The following is a 19,427-nucleotide window of genomic DNA, read 5'->3' on the forward strand; positions in this document are numbered from 1 at the left end:
TCTCTTTAAGACCAGCACAGACTGGTTTTTGACTCTCTATACATACACTTAAGACATAAAGAAATGTTTTATTAGAAAATGAATACTGTTGAGATCATTTTATTTATATGTGCCCTGTCAAGAGCAGAAAGATTTTATGTACGCATGCTTTTAGGAACGCGTCTCTCCGATGTGCCCTATTGAGTCCCCTTAAACCCGCGCACGCACACAGAGACAGAGGGGGCACAAACTGCGCACATAAACGCCGCACATACGTTGTTTTTCATTACTATATTCGCAAAATGCATGTTACTATATTCGCAAAATGTATGTTAATGTACTACAGTATAAAGCATAGTAGCGAAACTCTCTCTAAAGTTTACACATCAAGAGTTCTGATCCATCACAGCAGCACTACACATCTGTGCAACTGTGATTGTACAGTAGCATATGTCAGCATTGCATTCTCTTCCCATCTCACCACCAGTTTAATACTTACTCGCACATCCAAACGTAGTCAGAGAAGTGCCTCATCTTCTTTCCAATCGCATGAACGTTGAGAAACAGTCGCATCCTCTCAATGAATCACTCAATTTGCATCGGTGATATGTGCAGGTTGATAAGAAATGAGCGGGTGCCGGTTACGAGTCATCCAAAAATATTTTAATGATATTCAGGCCGCGGTCAGTCGGTCGAGTTTAAAAACTATTTTGAACAATTGCGGGCGGGGCGGGTTAGTTGAAAATGTCGGTCGGGAGTGGGTTGTTTATACAATGACCCGCGCATCACTGATTCGCATTGGCTACCCGCCAATGTGGCTGGTAGATTGACAGTGTTACCCGCCAATTGCAAAATCCACCCGCATTTGGCGCGTGGTCGGGTGTTAATTTCATGCCCTGACTGTATGGAGTTATGGCTTTCAGTGAACGTATGAGACAGACTCAACTGGTGTTTGAACATTAATACCTCTTTTATTGAGACAGTACTGCTCCATTTCTGTAAAAATGTATTTTCATGGTCAAATACAAAGTGTAATTGGGAACGTGTAAATACTTTTAATTACACAGGAATACAAATTACATAGATGAGACAAACTATTGAACATAAAACAATGAAGGACAGATGATACAAGTTGTCTAAAAGTAAGAAATTCATAAATGTATGCACCAAAATTCTTTTTTTTTTTTTTTTAAATAAACAATTTGCTGTGACGTATCTATACAAAGTAATATAACATTTACACAGTGCACAGCATTTAAAGATCTGATAAAACATGTCGAATGTGTTATTATAATAATAACTTAAAGTTACATGGGACTTTTTGCATTCTACCTGAGATGCAAAACAACATAAAATAAAAGACCTGAGACAGGGGAAAATGAAACCTACATTAAAACTGATGATTTTTTTTAGATTTGGGCAGTTTTATATCAGTTAAAAATTGAATAGATATGAATGGAGTGTTATGGCTGTATGCTTGGTATCAGCCAGCTATATGAAAGGAGCCCACTTTACTGTGGAGATCCTTTGGGGTGCAGACCCTACACCATAAAGTCACTGTTGCGTGATTGTTTGACTGTACTGTAGCCCTCCTTATTTGATATGCTATAAAGTCAAAACAGCTTTGTGTCATGTTAAATGAGTAATATGACAAGATCGTATAGCTTTATAATGACCTTTTATTCCTTGCTTGCCATGTTAGGGGCACACAGTGATTTCTTTTGTCTTGCAAAACTTTGGCTCCAATTACAGGCATTCTCTTCTTATATTTTTGTGGGGTCGTTTTTCCATTACTCTCTAAATCAATACAGGGATGTAGGTGTTTAAAATGTGTTTAAATAAATCTGCTGCTTTATAAAATCACAAAATTCTGTACAACTCACAATGTCAATAAGAACATGTTTCTTTCCATATAACCAAATATAAAGTATGGCATTAGCTAGCCTCGCACAAATATACCATCATTTATAAGCGCTTTTGAATCTAAATAATGATCTCCTGTCGGATAACGTCAAAAAACAAACAACCAAACAAAAAAAGTAGCACTCCATAATACACAAATTCATGTAAACGATATGACCAAACATCTGTGCTGTCACGAGAATTTTACAATGCTAACCTCACCATAACTTCAAAAAATGTCATATTATACATCCTCAATATAGTTAATAATCACATACAATGTGTATCTGTCCTACCTTCTAGGACGATGTGTGAAGGCCCAAGATAACAAAAACAATGTCTGGTATGACTAATAGTTTAAGAAATCAACTATATACCAACTCTACAATAATGCAATAACTTCAAGTTCTATATAATTTTTAATACATTTATGAATTACAGAACATAATAGGCGATAGGTGTCCCTGTATTCTCCCTCACAAAAACGCAAACATATATCATATTAAAACAAAGCGTGTCACTGATAAAAGAGAAAGTTACTGCATTTATAAACTATTACGTTATTGTAGAGTTATTACATTCAGCCAGACATCTATAAATCAGCTATATTAAAAAAATCAAGATAACTAAACCGTACAGGAGGGCTACATACACCGAGTATGGCTTACAACATATAGGCTCAATCTATTTGATTAAAATTGTTGATACTATGACTGACCTCAACGTCATACTGACTCCATTAAATGAGAACTATGTTACTCACTACCTACGCTGTTTTATTTGATCTAAGGAACATCCTTTTGACAAATTTCTCATTCGGTTGAACCAGAAGCCATTTAGCTGTTTGCTTTGGCATTCATTTTTAATGTCTGGGTGTAATCGTGATTAAATTAATAGGCGAGTGGGGCAGGTATGGATGATGCAATACAAATCGGGATAAATCACATACAGTTTATCTAATACGTAACGCAATGACACGGTAATGCATAAGAATGCATTGTAGCCAAGTTGGTCACATCAACGAAAAAAGGTTTTATCATTTCTAACTCATTCTCAGAGGGACTAAAAACAACAGGCAATTTGCCAAATAAATAACTTGGAACCAATCCATAACAACAACCCGAGCGACAGTCCCTAAACTTTGCGTGTAGCTTCTTTCAGACCTGCAGACAGAACAGCGTGAGAGAGAGCGAGCGAGCGAGAGCTTTAAAATGTATTGATGTGCTGGCAATTAAAACAAGAACAAATAGATTAAACAAAAAAAAATTGTGGTTTTGGACCATTCGAGAGACGGTACAAAGCTTGTGGGTGTCCTGATAAAAGTGTGTACTTCAGTAACAACAGAACAAGGCACAAAATTTTTAGCAAATGTTTAAACTGAACAAAACCGGCCCCAGCGGGAGGTGTCGGATGGTGAAGCAGTCTAAAATTGAGCTCTCCCAGTACTCAGCCATCCCACACCCCGTCCGCAGTGATGGCAGAACCTTCGTTGTCTCATCAGCTGCCCAGGTGTGAATCCAGTCTGATTGAATCCCACAAACCCCCCACCACCCAACCCAGCAGTTCACAGTTTGCTGTTCAGCGCAGGAAGCTAGCAGGTCCAGTCAGAGTTAAATGTAGTATTCCTTTTTGTCGTCTGAGTTGTTGTGCCCTCCCTCTGCGTTGATAATGGCGGTGTCAGCGTCCGCAGCGTCGTCCGCTCCTTTGGCTTCGTGTGTAAAATAGGTACCTTTAAATAGGGGGAACAAAAAATAACAGTAAATATTTTAATTAGGTTGGTAAAATAATTCCCTGTTGGAATGGATATTTTTGGTTAAAGTAAAAGTTCACACAAAATTGACAGTTTTGTTTCATACACAAGTAATAAAGACTTCTCCACAAACATCCCATGTCTGATTCATGAATGAATGATTTGCTCTTTGCACAAAGCTATCGTGGGACTTTGGTTCCTTTTCTTGACAGCCCCAGTTCTTTCATTACATGGAAACCTTTTTATGTGCGACAGTCTGGTTTTGAATGACATGAGGCTAAGTAAACGAACACAGAATTTTTATTTTGTGGTGAACTAACACTACATTTTCACATGAATATTGTTGGAAAAATGGAGACAGTGACCGCCATGTGAATCAAACCCATGAGAATTTAATTTCACAAAGCATCAAAGTTTAATGCAGATTGAAGAGAAACAATTCATATTATAGTTTTGAATAACTAAAACATGAAAAATATATAAAATATATCAACTTTCTCAGAAAAGCAATTTTGCGTCACCATGAAAATAAAATGAAAAACTGTAGTTTGTTTTGAAATATTGTGGTATTTTTTTAACATTTTACTTTTTTTTAAATGTATGTGCCCTCGTAGTCTTTAACCCTTGTGCATTGTTCCAATTCACTACCCTTTCGTGTTGTTGGTGGCCAAAAAAGGCCACTAAATTAAACGGCTGTAAAAAATTTATCCGATTAATTTTTTTTTTCAAATGTTTTTGCATAAATCTGTTAAACAACCTCAGTACTGAACAAAATTACCAAATGTTTACAAAAATTTCATGATTTTAACTTTTTAATGGCCAAGTTCATAAGTGATGTCACTGATTTGAGGGAAAAAACACAATATCCACAGAAATATCCACATTTAAAACTTCATCGTAGGGCGCACTCACATTATCCAAACCAAACCAAACCATGCCCCAGCGCGATTGTCACCCCTCCCTACTCCCCCAGGTGCACGCACTCACACTGTACTTCTTATCGATCCGAGTCCAGGCGCGCTTTCATCATTAAGATGCGATTGTTTTGAAAAAAGCAGGAAGTAAAGCTCTCTCTTAACACTGGAACCCACCGTAATGATATGTCTGTGTTTTTTATTCTGAGTCATTTGGTGCGCGATTACAGACAGCCCTCTCACATGTTGCTTAGTTGATCTGTCACGTGTGCAGCTCGGACATTCACGTAACCCCGCTGCTCACATCAAAAGGTTTTTACGGAGGCAGATGAAGGTGAGTGGCACGCAACTGACGTCTTCACCTTTTGAATCGCGCTCAGGCTTGATTGCGCTCACACCACAGCCTTCCGCGCCTGAGCCCAAGTGAACCGCGCTCCGGCCCACCCCTGCAACCCGGCCGCGGCGCGATTAACCAATCCGCGCCCGGGCACGGAACAGAGCGATCACACTAGTCAAACAAACCAGGCTTTGGGGGTCAAACGCGCCCGAGCGCGGTCTGGTTTGGATAGTGTGAATGCGCACTTTGACTCCACTGTATTCAGGAGAGAGTATTAGCGTAGTGTACGTACTTTTCTTAGTGATGTTTGACAAATTCGGAGGGCGAGGGCACAGAGCAGCAGCAGAGAAACCTCCGTACGCTGCGTAAAGCTCTGATCTTGAATACGGACGCGACTAACATGGTGGCGCTACCGGAAGCGAGTTATTTTCGTTTATAAAGTTTTAAATGTGAATATTTCTACAACAGCACCGCGCGGATTACCCTCAGAAGACCTTTATTTATCATCCTGGAGCCGTTTCTATTTATTTTTTGAAGGATGGATGCACATTTTTTGGACTTGAAGGTCGTGGACCCCATAACTTCACATTTGATTAACTGAAAGATCTAAAACATTTTCTAAAATAACTGAAAATGTCATCGTTTGAAAAATGATGGACATATGCAACTCGGACGGCTTCAGGGTGAGTAAATCATGGGTTTAATATCATTTTTGGCTGAACTATCCCTTTAAAACACAGCCCAGTAGTCAAGTCTAAAACAAGGCAAAATTTGGGCTATCTGTAGCTGGGTTTCCACCACCCTGATTAAATGCGCATTTTGAAGTATCGCATAAGAAACAAGTGAAGAAAATGCCACATTTCAAATAAAAATCCCTTAACTGGCTAAAACGTTGTTATGCTTACTTGAGGTGGTTTTTGATGTTGCGAAAAAGAGTAAATGCGAATAATGGGAGATGGAAATGCATTTGCCGAATAAATTCTGACGTAGCGAACATTGAACCCACTCGACTGATCGTCTAGGTGTTTTCGCTGTTGTTGTCTTTACCATACATGTATAAATCATAAAACGTCTCTAAAAAGTCAACACTGTTGGTTACTTGGTTACCATCATTCGTTCAAACAACTTGATGGAAACGCACCTAAGTCCCATTTGTTTCTTTTTCTTTATTTGCGAATTTCAAACATTGAAACCCCACTATTGAAAATTTTATAGACGTTTAACCATAGCCCAAAAATAAATAAATGAAACCCAACACTTTGTAATCACTGTTCACTTTGCTTTTATGATAAAAAATGTCATACATATCGCAAGTTATTAAAACGACATGTAACCAAACTCAAGTTTATTTTGTCTTCAAGTGGGTTAATCATGACTATTTCAGGTCTATATCTAACTCTATAGACGGTAAAATGACAGCTATGTTCCCTTTCCTTCCTTCAAAGAGAAAAATGGAACATTTTCCAATCAAAGATGAATCAGGCAAGCATGTGCTCGATTTACCTTTGTGTCTTGCGAAGTATCGGCCAAGAATGATCAGAAGGCAAAGCATTGCAAACACAACCACGGCAACAACACCTCCGATGACGGCGTGATCAATTTTCGGTGGCACTCCATCTGCTCTCGAATCTGCGTCACAAAGAAAAACAAAGAGAAACAAATTAAGACACCTTGTGCTGTTGTCACACGGTCGATTGGGAATTCACTGTAAGATTCCCTGGAATAGTTGCCATATAACGCTATTCAGTTTCAAGTCATATTAATATCATCTTTTCTACTCATGCCCAGCTCTTATAATTCAAATCAACAATTTACCCGATGGCACAGAAATGTCATTTTTGGAACAGAAAACACCTGCCAGCTTCTGACAGTTGTCACATAATCTTATTTCTGACATATTTTGAAAATGTGTAAATGACACAGACTAACACAAATATTCAAATACAGCTTGTTTTGATCTTGAACCAACGCTGATTCTTTGGGGAACTAAGTTGATGGTTTTAATCAAAGAAAAGCTTCAGTCATCCAACAATGTACTTACCATGAATTAAGTTTAACTTAATGTTGACTCTGCTCACAGGTCAAATGAATATTTCCCAAGGGCTAAGTACATTTTCATTTTTATTTATCCTTAATGTGTACAGAAAAATAAGAATGCAAAAAGGGGTTAATATAATGAACAGTCGCTATGGGAAATCTTAATGCCCATTAAGCATTTACATATGAAACCAATTAGCTTTATATGAGCTGTTTCTGCCATGGCTCATACAGACAAAGCAACGCTACAGAAACCCCTGCAATTTTTAATTACACACTAAGTTTTCCGATGAAGTGCCTAGCAACTAGAAACAAGAATTTAGACTTGCGAGTGAGGACTTAAGTGCCTGACTATATTTTCCCTCAATATGCGGCAATCAATAGCTTTTCATCAGGCCGAGCGTGATAAAAGGTGCCCTTTTCTATTTTCAGCCAAAACACTAGCTTAGGGAACCTTCAGTCATTGACAGACATTTTAAACCTTCAAATCTTCTTTGATCAGGCTTTTCTAATAATTTAATCCCACCAAGTGTCTTTAACAATACACGTGGCTCTCTCAGGAGCGTGTTTCTAATTAGCCTACCTGCTGCATTAAATAAATGAAGGCTTTCCTATGCCAACAACTGCATACAAACAAGATCTTTTGATAAAGCTGTTCCTGCCGGCAGATACAGGGCCAGGATGATACGGTCAACTGAGATGCTGCTTTGATACTGTATGTGATCGAAAGGTTCCTGTGCCGATTTGGGACAAGAATGCCCTATATTGCATCATGTTGCACCACGGGTCGTGTCTCTAGAAGCACATTATCATGAGACAAGAAATGAACAGAGTAGAGATGCTCTGTCACATTTCATTCGCTCCACAGCGCCGCCCCCTCCTACATTCAGCCATCCCCTCATCTGTCTCCCGCTTGACATCGCCAGATAAATTAGCTGTCCAGGGGTACGGATATCTTAACCCGGGAGTGGAAAATTTGAAGGTGAATACATTTTCTTCCAGCTTGGCTTAAAAAACAGAGATGAACTCGGATCATACAAGCGGCATGATTACTAATAAATGAGATGTTGTTAGTTGGCTATAAAACATGTCATGTAGGTTACTGTTTAGGGTGCTGAAAGCAATGCCTCGGCACCAATGACTTTACATTCGTTAGCCACTAAAGTGCATTTTAAACCTCTGTGTAAGACCTATGCCGTAGGCTGTGCGTAGTCTGACACGCACCAAAATGTAACAATGCATCCATACTAGGGTGATTCTCATGAAATCTAGATTTAGGTGTCCAGCATCAAGGAATATTCCATTTTCTTAAAAGAAAAATCCAGATAATTTACTCACCACCATGTCATCCAAAATGTTGATGTCTTTCTTTGTTCAGTCGAGAAGAAATTATGTTTTTTGAGGAAAACATTGCAGGATTTTTCTTATTTTAATGGACTTTAATAGAGCCCAACATTTAATACTTAACTCAACACTTAACGTAAAGTTTCAAAGGACTAAAAATGATCCCAAACGAGGCATAAGGGTCTTATCTAGCAAAACGATTGTCATTTTTGACAATAAAAAATAACAAATATACACTTTTAAAGCACAACTTCTCATTTAAATCCGATAGCAGGTTAGCTTAGCTTGCCGTTAACTTAGCTGGCGACTGACGTATTCCTGTGGGCGGAGTTTAGTAAAAAAAAGCTGTTGAGGGCTGTAGTCCAAACCGGCCGTACGCTGTAGGCTTTGAAATGCGAATTCTGTTAAAGAAAATATATCGCCTGGTAGTGAACATTGAGCTTTATCATTTTACAGGTATTATTTATGCTATTATAGCAACATTACACACTTACTAGGATTTAAAAAACGGGATCAGAAAGAACGTGACCTTTAACATCTCAGGTTGCTGTCTTTTAACAGTACCTTCATTACTGGATGGGTCTCCAACAATTACACATCAAGCTGCTTCTTCTTCAGCTTTTATCTCGATACTGCAGGTTACACCAGTACCAGACTCTGTCAGCTGTGATCTGCATGTATAATTGCACGTCGATGTGAACAACGACGCAGAGGTATAAATGAAAACTGATGTGTAGAGGCTATGCCGTAGGTCCTACGCAAAAGTATAAATCACCTTAATCCAACTTTGTTCCTGAAGGATAATAATGAAAGTTCTGGTGTCTCTTCACCTCTGGCATTTTGTAATGTGTATTCTGGGCTTCATTTAAGAACCTCAGACCTTTAGCGTAGTGTTTCTCAAAATTGGGTCTGCGGACCCCCTGGAGGGCTTTTATAAATAGCCAGGGAGTCGGTGGAAAATTTCAGAATCGTGAAGAAGCGGCTTAGGTTTTAGGAGTTTATTTCTGATATTCTCCATTGACAGATTTAAGCCTTAAACCAAACAGGTCCAAAATAAATCACATTACAACATTTTGATACAATGTATTTAAAAATCAGAACAAAGATATTTAAGCAAATATTCTATTTGGTACCCATTGATTGAAATAGTAGGAAAACAGTACTATGGAAGTCAATGGGTACTGTCAACTGTGTGGTTACCATCAATTATCAAAATATCTTCTTATGTGTTCAATAAGGAACCTCATACATGAGGGTGAGTAAATGATGACAGAATTTTACATTTTTTTTGGGTGAACTATCCCTTTAAGGTCAAACGGGGGTGCACAAAGAGTTCAAGGCTCTGAACTGTTTCTGGGTTTAAAAAGTTTGAGAAACCTGCATCAAATGTCTAACAGCAGCGCAACATGCAGCAAGCTTTAAGTGCTGAAGTTCAGCAGACCGTGGCTTGTGATTAGAATTCATTGGGAAATGAAGAGGACCTTTCTCTGATTTACAGTCCGGTGAGGTGGGGGGAGACTTATGCACTGCTGCGGGCTTCGAGAGCTCATGTTTTATGAGTCTCATTCTGCATCTGTGCTGAAGTGACTAATTAAACTGCAGGCCAGTGTCACTGCAGCAGCTGTGGACCAACTGGAAATGGGTGATGTTACAGCAGGGCCATCGCCTCTGTGGAGACATGAGCATATAATGTAGCTTTGATTTAGGTCCCCCTGCTGCAGACATGACCGACCAAATACACCGAAATTGTGTGCAGGTTCCTTTAAATTGTCTACTTTTTGCTAAAAGGTACTTTATGGAATAATCAGGCAGAAGTAGACAGCTCAAAAATCAGCTTGCCAGCCCCCTTTTATTGGATTTTTAAATCTAGATTTGAGATTGCGCACTTGAGTTTAGTCCTCGAAAGAAAACCACACTGATAAAAATGAAATCGGAAATTTCTTTATAAAACCAAATAAGCATAACCGTGAACGCCTAAAAAAGCCAGAGTGACAAAATAATACCAAACACGTACAATTATGCAGCATTTGAAGGAGGCATTAAAGAAAAGTTTTTTTCAAGAGCTAGGAGATTCAAAAAAAAAAAACCTTCAGATTCAGGTGAGGACATAGCAAAGTTCTGGGTACAAATAGAGACCTTTCCAAACAAAGATGGGACCCTAAAGCATGCGGAGCTTTCGAAACATGTTTTCCTGATAGAGTTCATCCCCGCTGTCTCTAAATTGAACTAGCGGGCCACAGGGGTGACAAAGACATTTGCTACTATCTGCTACTCTCTGTGAGATAAATCACATTCACAAAGTGAAGTCTGCTAATGCAAAACTCTGCCAAAATATGCTCTTGGAGCGGCCCACTGCATGCCACAAAGCATATGGTTGGTGACATTTCCCCCTGAATTGTGTAGATGGAATGATAAATGTGCCAGCAGTCCTAACCAACTTTTATGTCCTATAGAGGCAGCACATTTTTGGCAACAATGCCTCTCTTATCAAATACACCATTTACAGGTTGCTTGTATATGAGGAGCACAGCGCTAAACTCTACCGACGGTCAAAAACGAAAGAATGATATTAACCGAATGTCGGCACGTATTATTTGTTCATCAAATACTGTACATTCCCTACAAATCTGCTTAATCCCAGCCTCAGGCCATACCGTTTTATTGGAAGAATCCACTAAATGCACATAGATTTTCGGCAAAGTCCTCTAAGTGCAACGAAGTCAGATGAAAGACGGCACGCAAAACGACTGTGTATCACATTCAAACTTGTATCCCGTTTGACCCAAAAGTGGCAGTGACATGGATCACAGGGCCCCCTAATGTGTGGTTCAGTTTCTTCATTTTCACATTCTGACTTTTGGATCTTTAGTGATTTTGCAACTGTTTACTTTGTTTTTGCCAAAAACCTTGCATGCACATTATATGGTTTTGCAGTGAATGACAGTCACATTTGTTAAATACCAATGAAATGACTAAAGTGGCATTTGTGAAAATAAAGCATTTCAATTACTGACTAATAACCTTTTCATTCCCATTAAAGTGAAATTACTGAACCTAAACATAAGTGCCTGATTTAAAATGCTCATTTATTAGAGGCAGGACACACTTACAGGGATCTGAACTTGCATCTGAATGTGTAACTTGCTGCACACTTGGTTTAACGGAGGAACATTAGTCAACTTCAAATCTTTATGTTCTTTGCACCACAAAGCGAAAACGAAAAAGGAGATCACAGACATTTTGTGTATCCCCTTCCCTAAACAGCTTAACTGGAGCATATCCTTTATGCTGAAAACAAAACACAAATGAAAAAGGAGATTGCAAACGTTTCGTTTTTCTCCACAGTGAAAGGAAGTGGCATCTTTGATAAAAACTAGGGCCGGGACTCGATTAAAAAAATTAATCTAATTAATTAGAGGCTTTGTAATTAATTAATCTAAATTAATCGCATTTTAATCGCATATAAATATTTGACCTGAGAACATTAAGAAGTACTTTTTTACATGGATTTTAGTATACACTCTTAGAAAGGATGTGTTAATTTTATACACATCATTGTGCTGTAAGCTTTTAACACATTATGTGTAATTTTAACACATTATGAGTCATTTTGTCTTGATTTTGTGTTCAAGTATAACAAAATGTGTTGTTTCAATAATAACACAGAGATGGGTGGATTCCAGGACGACGCAGTTAGTGTGTTGTCCCAGAATCAACATTAATGTGTTGTTTTTAACACATTCGTTCTTAGAGTGTACCATGAATAATGACTGAATACATAAGCTTAAGCAACAAAATATTGTTTATTGAGCCCTATTCGGACAGGATTAGTTTTACAGGGGTAGATGGCGTAATGTAATTTTACCAGGACGTCGGTAATATTAATGGTCAATTCGGACGGGATTAGAAATCTCTGTAAAACATTCAGAAGTGGGAGGGGTAACTCGTTGGCGCAGCGCGTCACCTCTCGTCTTCACGTGCACGTTACCTTGCTTCCAGATATCAGATGTGCAAACAACATGACACAGACAAGGAAAACGCGAAACACTGTGTTTAATTTCAGTTTGGGGAGAACGTCAGTTTCATAAACAGTTCCATGCCTCTGAGAAGTAAATTTGACTTTTTTTTTTAAAGTTTGTGTCGTGTTTTATTCAGAAACTGACTTGTAACTGACTTGTTTCTCCGTCTAGAACGCAAGTAAATGCTTCTTTAAGCGCTTTTATATTTAAAAGAAACCCGCAAATTAAAAGGAAATGACGCGATTTACGTGTATATTTACAGCTGGTCTATTCGCACTGGATTTGTATTACCTGAGGTAATTTCTCCGGACCTTTTTACAGAAGGTAAAAGACGCCGTAATCTTTACTGACATTGTCCGTAATGATTACTGACATGGAGCATTCGGACTGGACTAAAATCACCGAGAAGCTCTGATAAAAACTTGCTTTACCCCACATCCCTATGTAAAACTAATCCCGTCCGAATAGGTCGTTGTGCCGGAGTCGGGCTAATGTCCACGCTAGCGGCTGTATGTTTTGCATTGAGATGCTCGATGTGCTGCGGTGATATGTGAATTCCTTGTTGCATAGCTTACACACAACCATGCTTTTATCGACGCTTACATCCGTTCGTTTTTTATAAAAAAAATTCCCATCCACGGGGCCAACCAAAGCGATCTCATCAGCCTCTTGGTTCATGTTCACTATGGTTTGTTGTGAAGTCATGAACGCTAGTTGGTGCTCGGTCCGCCGAAACTCATGAGAAATGTTCCGCGGTGCAAAAATAAGTGCGATTAAAATGCGTTAAAAATGTTTAACGCGTTATTTTTGTGTAATTAATTAATCTTAATTAACGCGTTAAAGTCCCGGCCCTAATAAAAACCATCAACATTGTTTTGTCACCTCGACGCCTGCTGAGCTATCTTTGGTAACATGACTAAAAGACGAAGTGTTATGTTATGTTGCGTTTCAAAAAGTAATGGAAAACTTTATACCTTGCTGAATTTTGCTATTTCTAACCTTTGTGGTGTCATTATGATGATGCATTATTACTGGCCGAAATGCTTTCCTGTGTTCTAATAGAAAGTGCTTATGGTAACCGAGTTCTGTACCGTGTACTGTTAATGTGTTTCTTTATAGCTTTCTGGACTAAATTATTACTGGAAATGTTAACACCTTACACTATTATCATGCCTGTCCACTTCAGCTGCACGAATATAATTCAAGGCACACATTCTGGATCAAACGGCAGCCAACCTGTAATCATAAAGCTAGACAGACTTTTGTGTGTAATGTTGAGAGGTGGTTATGGTGAAATTAGGTTTAACTCTGAATTAAAAGTAGTAGACAAGACAGATGAGCTTGTTTACTTGCTAGACATGCTGTGTCTCAAGCAAAACTGTATCAAATAAAACCGTAAAGGGCAGTTAACATTATTACATTTAGTTTTAAAGGAAAACACCACAGTTTTTCAAAATTTTACTATGTTCTTACCTTAACTTAGATTAATTAATACATACCTATCTTTTTTCAATTCGTGCATTTAGTCTTTGTACACCGTGTCGTGAATGTGTTAGCATTTAGCCTAGCCCCATTCATTCCTTAGGATCCAAACAGGGATGAATTTAGAAGCCACCAAACACTTCCATGTTTTCCCTATTTAAAGACTGTTACATGAATAGTTACACGAGTAAGTATGGTGGCATAAAATAAAACTTTTGTTTGGAGCCATAGGAATGAATGCTAACACATTCAAGAAATACTGTACAAAGATTCAAAGTGCACGCATTGTCTAAGTTGAGGTTAGAACATCGTAAAATATTGAAAAACAGTGGTGTTTTCCTTTAAAATTTGTTTTATATTAAAGAGATACAATGAACGATAGCTTTGGGATCACAAGCTGAGTGGTGTTAATCCAACTGAGGAACGATAAACCATTGACAGCCAATCAAATCTATCAGATGACACAATGGAGAAGCTCATTGCTGAGGTCCACAACATAAAATTACCTCAGGTATTTAGCGCTGATGCAGTTTCTGTGAAATTGACTACGTAATGCTTTTTATTCTACTATATACTAAGATTCAATGTTTAAAGTTATGCGAAAAGCAGCGTGTTGAGAACATCTCCTGGCTATTCCCGCTGTGTAAATTAAACAAAAACAGCATATTTACACATTCAGTGTAAACAACTGCAAATGTTTTATTAAAGGAAATATGCTTTATTAGTTAATGCCAAGGTTATTTGTTTTGCGCAAGTACTGCATGTGTGAGCGAATTAACATTATCGTCCGGTGATGTGGACACTAATTTAGTTATTGTTATAGTTATCATTAAAGTGGTACATATTAGGACCTTTTTAAAAGGGACTGCCCCAGTGACAGCTTTTGTACCTTTATTTTTGACAGTGTACTTGCTACAGCAACTGCAACCGAATAAGCAGAATATATTGTTGCTATGTTAAGCTGTTGTCATTGTAAGTGTGAATTTTCCATGAAATGTAATGCTGAAACAAACAGTTATTTAATTAAACTTGACAAATAACCTAGCACAAATTGTGAAATTAATCGAAAATAATGAATTCAGTGTTACCGGCTTGGTGATATGTGACAAAATATCTAAATTAAGTGTTATGGGTGGCTTTGACAAAAATGAAACAATGCTTTCCATAATTCAGAACTGAACAAATAAGAAAGTTTGGGAGATATGACCTTAATTCAAACCTATACAAAGCCCACAGCATGGGCACAACTACCCTTGGGCGGCACAGTGGTTGCTGGTTCAAAGTCTATTTTTGTGTGGAGTTCGCATGTTCTCTTTATTACCCCGTTTACACAAAGGAAAGACGCAGATATTTCTGTGCGTTTTGGCCTCTCATTTACACAAAAACCCTGTTTTATCACAGAAAACGATTATTTCTAAAACTTCCGGCCAAAGTGGAGATTTCTGATAACATTGGTTTAGTGTTGCCGTGTCAACTGGAGAAACGGGGGGTTAGGTTCTGAAACGTCTCATTATGCGCCAGAAAATGCTTAATTAATGTCATGTGAGTGCCCTATGTTTACAGTTGAAAGGAAGTCGCTCGTGTTATTCGTTGGTGTCGATTCTGATTGGTTTGCATGGCTTTATTCCTCTCCCTGCATTACCACCCATAAGTTTGGCATAGTTATTATGGCGCTTGATGGCGTAACTAAGGCGGGGAAGTATTCTTTTCACTAAATACCTGGCTATGTGTAAATGTGGTCTATGTCAGTCTGGGTTTACTACAGGTACGCTGTTTTCCTTTTGCAGTCCAAAGACACGCAGGTAAAGTGAATTGGAGATGCCAAATGATCCTTCCCCAACTTGTGTATGGATAAATTTGTCTGTACTGTAGATTAACCATTACTCACCATGAATTTGGCCCTAGATCAACATGCTAAATAAACAAACAAACACACACGCAACTAACCTCTGATTACCCCAAACTCGGTGTGCGGTACCAACATTCACATGCTGATTGCTGTGTGCTAAATGAGGGCAGGACATGAAAGTTTAATGTAGACAAAGAGACTCGGTTTCATTTTACCCCTTAAAACTCACTGTACACTGTCAAAAGAAATGGTCAAAAAATGGTCACTAGCTGTCACTAGGGTGGTACCCTTTTAAAAACTACACCCTTGCACCTATAGAGTTCATATTAGTACCACAGAGGTATATATTGTTACAGAATGTATACATATCTGTATCTAAATAGTACATATTCGGGCCTCTTTAAATACTGCCCAAATGACACTTGGGACTATTCTGTCTATACTACTTTAATTAAAACTTTTTAATTTAAACTTTTCCTTGATTTGATTTTTTTTTACATGTATGCACCTGGAAGACGTTCACAGATAAGTAAGATAATGCAAGTTTCTCATTGTTGATACTGATGAAGACAAGTGTAGATTTTTGGCTTCCGTTACACTGAAAATGAGTTTATTGTTTGCAATTGAGCTAAATGAAAAAGACAAAACCGAATGGTTGAATATTTTGGAATACAATGCAATGGTAATTATCTTAAATGCTGAAGCACATGGAAGACAACAAACACCTGCTCTACTCAATTTGCAATTTGTTTGAAATGTCTCTCATGAGTTCATCTCATTAGCACACAATTACCTCTCAAACACAGCAAGACAACGGCCCACAGCGCAGAGATCGGATCCCCGCCGCTCCGATTCGAAAACGTTCATCTTGCGTGGACTTATGTTGGAAACAATTCTGTCAGTTTTGGTTTGATTTTATATAGTGGCTGATGCGCCCCAGCTGTAGACACCGCTGGTCTGTGCGCTGAAATAAGGTGTCATTTTTCATTGATGTGCCTTGTGAGTAGCGTTTTATTATAGCAGAATTGTGACAGCAGAGTGATAGAACGGGAACTAAACATTGACAGTGACATTGTCACTAGAGAGCGATGAGTACATTCATCCTCCATTGATTCTTCTGCAGTTGTGTAGTCTCTGGAGGCAACAGTAACCTCTATAACAACATTCACTAGCTCAAGAAAAAACCCTGATCGCTCATGCACAGTGCAGTGTGCTGTGGTATTTTAGTACATCATAGTTTAACATCAAACCCATCTGAAAATGTAATGAAATGGCCCAGACTAGTTTACTTTTCTTGTTTTTTTGTTAACTCTTTCCCTGCCATTGACTAGTCAACTTTTCAATTAAGAGGAAACGCTTCCTTGCCAATGACGAGTTTTTACGGCAATCTGTATTTCCACTATTATCCACCAGGTGGTGGTCTTACCCAACTTATAAAACCCAGAAGTATCCACTTAGGGCAAACAGTTCAAACTCTGTATGTTTTGATCATCACTCTAAATCTGATCTCTATCAAAAGTCCTAAACAAAAATGCGATTATCTCAGCTTTTTGCTCAAAATTCAGTATTTTTGAAGAAATACCTATATTTGAGAGTTGATAAAAAGAGAACAAATAAAGGTAGGATGAAACATGTTGACTTTTCACAAGCCAAAACTTAAAATAGTAGGTTGTATTGACTTCATGTCATTTTTGTGATTTACTGTTTTAAAGGTGCCAAAGAATGCACTGGAATAATATGTTGAATTGTTTTTTGATATTTACATAGAAGGTATGTAACTTTATTAAGTGCAAATATTATCCAGAAAGTTTTAACATTTGTCATTTGAATGAAATAGTCTATTTTTCCCTGTTTGGAAGGGTCATGAATAATAATGTTGAGCTCTTCTCTGATTGCTCTGCGGCTTATGTCAGTAGCTCACATTAGTAAACAGATCTTATATGTTTGAGGCTGTATCAGATGAAAATACAGATTATGTAGACATTTCTGAGTGGCAAGTTTGTGTTTACTTCAGTATGGACCTGCAAAACGAAACTGTAAAGTAAATAGTAGAACTTCAGCCTAAACGCTAGCATATAGCATTAACTAGCATGTAGCGCCAACTCAGCAGTTTGTGGCATTTAACAACTTTGTACTTAATTTAATGTGTAATCGGTGTTATGTTGGGATTGGCCTGTTTTCCATTGGTTTTTTGCATGCACCAGGTTTACATAAAAATGAGGAAACAAGCGCTTTGAGGCTTACGATATGGAAAGTTTTTACATTGTGCATTTTTTTACAATGCATATAATCATATAATGTAAAGAACATTCTGTAAGAAATAACATTGATAACATTAAAGGTGCTCTAAGCAAATTCACACGTTTTAGGCCATAAAATATTTTTTGTTTCATACAGTAAACATCTCCACACTATCTGCTACCTCTCCTCTGAACACACTGTAAAAAACGCGGTCTTTGCAGACAGCCCAGGCTTCGCAAACTGCAACCAAAAACAAAGTGGTCAAACCTACCACCACGAAACATAACAAAGTTTTCCAGCCAATAAACGACAAGAAGGATTTGGGATTGGGGGTTGGGCGTGTTCATGACTCGTTCAGAAAGCACGGAAGGGGGGAGGAGTTAGCTACGCTCTGTTTTGTTTGAAAACACTTCGAACGTCAACAAGAAGTGACGTCACACAGATTCGCTTAGAGGGCCTTTAATATTGACTAAGTAAGGTCATGACAAAGATCGAAATCAATGATTGAAATCAAACTCTGATGCTCCAACTGACCTATCGCTAAGCCTCGCCCCGCTTAGTTTACCGCTCGGGGGAAACAAACGGTTGCTGTCTTACAATAGGAGCTGTCAGAAAACCTTGGCCCAGGATGTTTTTTTTATATATTTTGGACACAAAAGGAACACTTCTCATCGAGGAGCATTCGAGTGGGACTAAAATATGACACAGAGGGATTTTAATATAAAGATTTAAATATAAATATGGTGGGAAACAAGATTAATTTAGAAGTGAGGGTTTATAGATCACAATGCAAGCGGGTGAAGCCTCATGTTACGGTCGTCACGATCGCAGATGACATTAGGATTAACACTGTGCGTGTACCGCAGGCTAAGATTAAATTTATTTACATTTATCCAGTTTATTATGGAAAGGCACTGAACTTTAGCTAACGTAAGCACAAGCTATCTATCTAACTTACCAGAGGCAGAGGCAGTTTTAGTACATAATGATTGCGATTAAATACGTTTAGAGATAAAAGCATTGTTCCTTCGTCTTACCTTAGAACAAATGTATACATCCTTGTTGATCTGGACATTAAGTGGCTCTATCTTGTTTGGGTTTAGAAAATGGAATAAAATACATTTTATTGTCCATCTTCCTAAGATACCTGGGACAGTGTTACTAGGTAGTACGCTAGGCACACTGTTTTAACATTTTTGCAGCTTAAACCAAATCAAATCGGTGTAAGCTTATGATCTTACAATGCTTTTCTATGGTGCTGAAATAGAAAATTTTGAGTTCTGGTCCCAGTCCAACTGCCATTGGCTCATCTGCTTTCAAGGGGTGGGTCAATTATTATTATTAGATAATGAGACTTTAGCATGGATTTCATAGACAGGGTCACATACTGTATGTGTGTACACATTTTCAAACAATGAATAGAGTTTAATTAGTCTCAAAAATAAAAAAAGTAGACACAAACATATTCAGGTGATGTAAATCTTACCCACATTTACTTCATTGCTCTGTGCAGATGCAGATTCTTACCAAGGTGACTTGAATCACATCAAACAAAATCTCCTTTTCTTTCTTG

The 19,427-nt window shown here is 38.1% G+C and overlaps 1 protein-coding gene across 3 annotated transcripts in view; it reads right to left on the reverse strand.

Moving 5' to 3' along the window:
* Positions 1-935: 935 nt before the first annotated feature.
* The window catches only part of cadm1b (cell adhesion molecule 1b), a 205,779-nt gene continuing 187,287 nt past the window's right edge, over positions 936-19,427 (reverse strand). For all 3 annotated transcript variants that reach the window (XM_065281370.1, XM_065281369.1, XM_065281371.1), the window contains 2 exons: positions 6,386-6,511; positions 936-3,610 (listed from right to left, as the gene is read on the reverse strand). In XM_065281370.1, the coding sequence (XP_065137442.1) occupies positions 3,492-3,610; positions 6,386-6,511 (245 nt within the window). In that variant the 3' untranslated portion in view covers positions 936-3,491. The remainder of the gene's footprint in view (positions 3,611-6,385; positions 6,512-19,427) is intronic.

Source organism: Paramisgurnus dabryanus, chromosome 8, assembly GCF_030506205.2.
Source record: "Paramisgurnus dabryanus chromosome 8, PD_genome_1.1, whole genome shotgun sequence".
NCBI lineage: Eukaryota > Metazoa > Chordata > Actinopteri > Cypriniformes > Cobitidae > Paramisgurnus > Paramisgurnus dabryanus.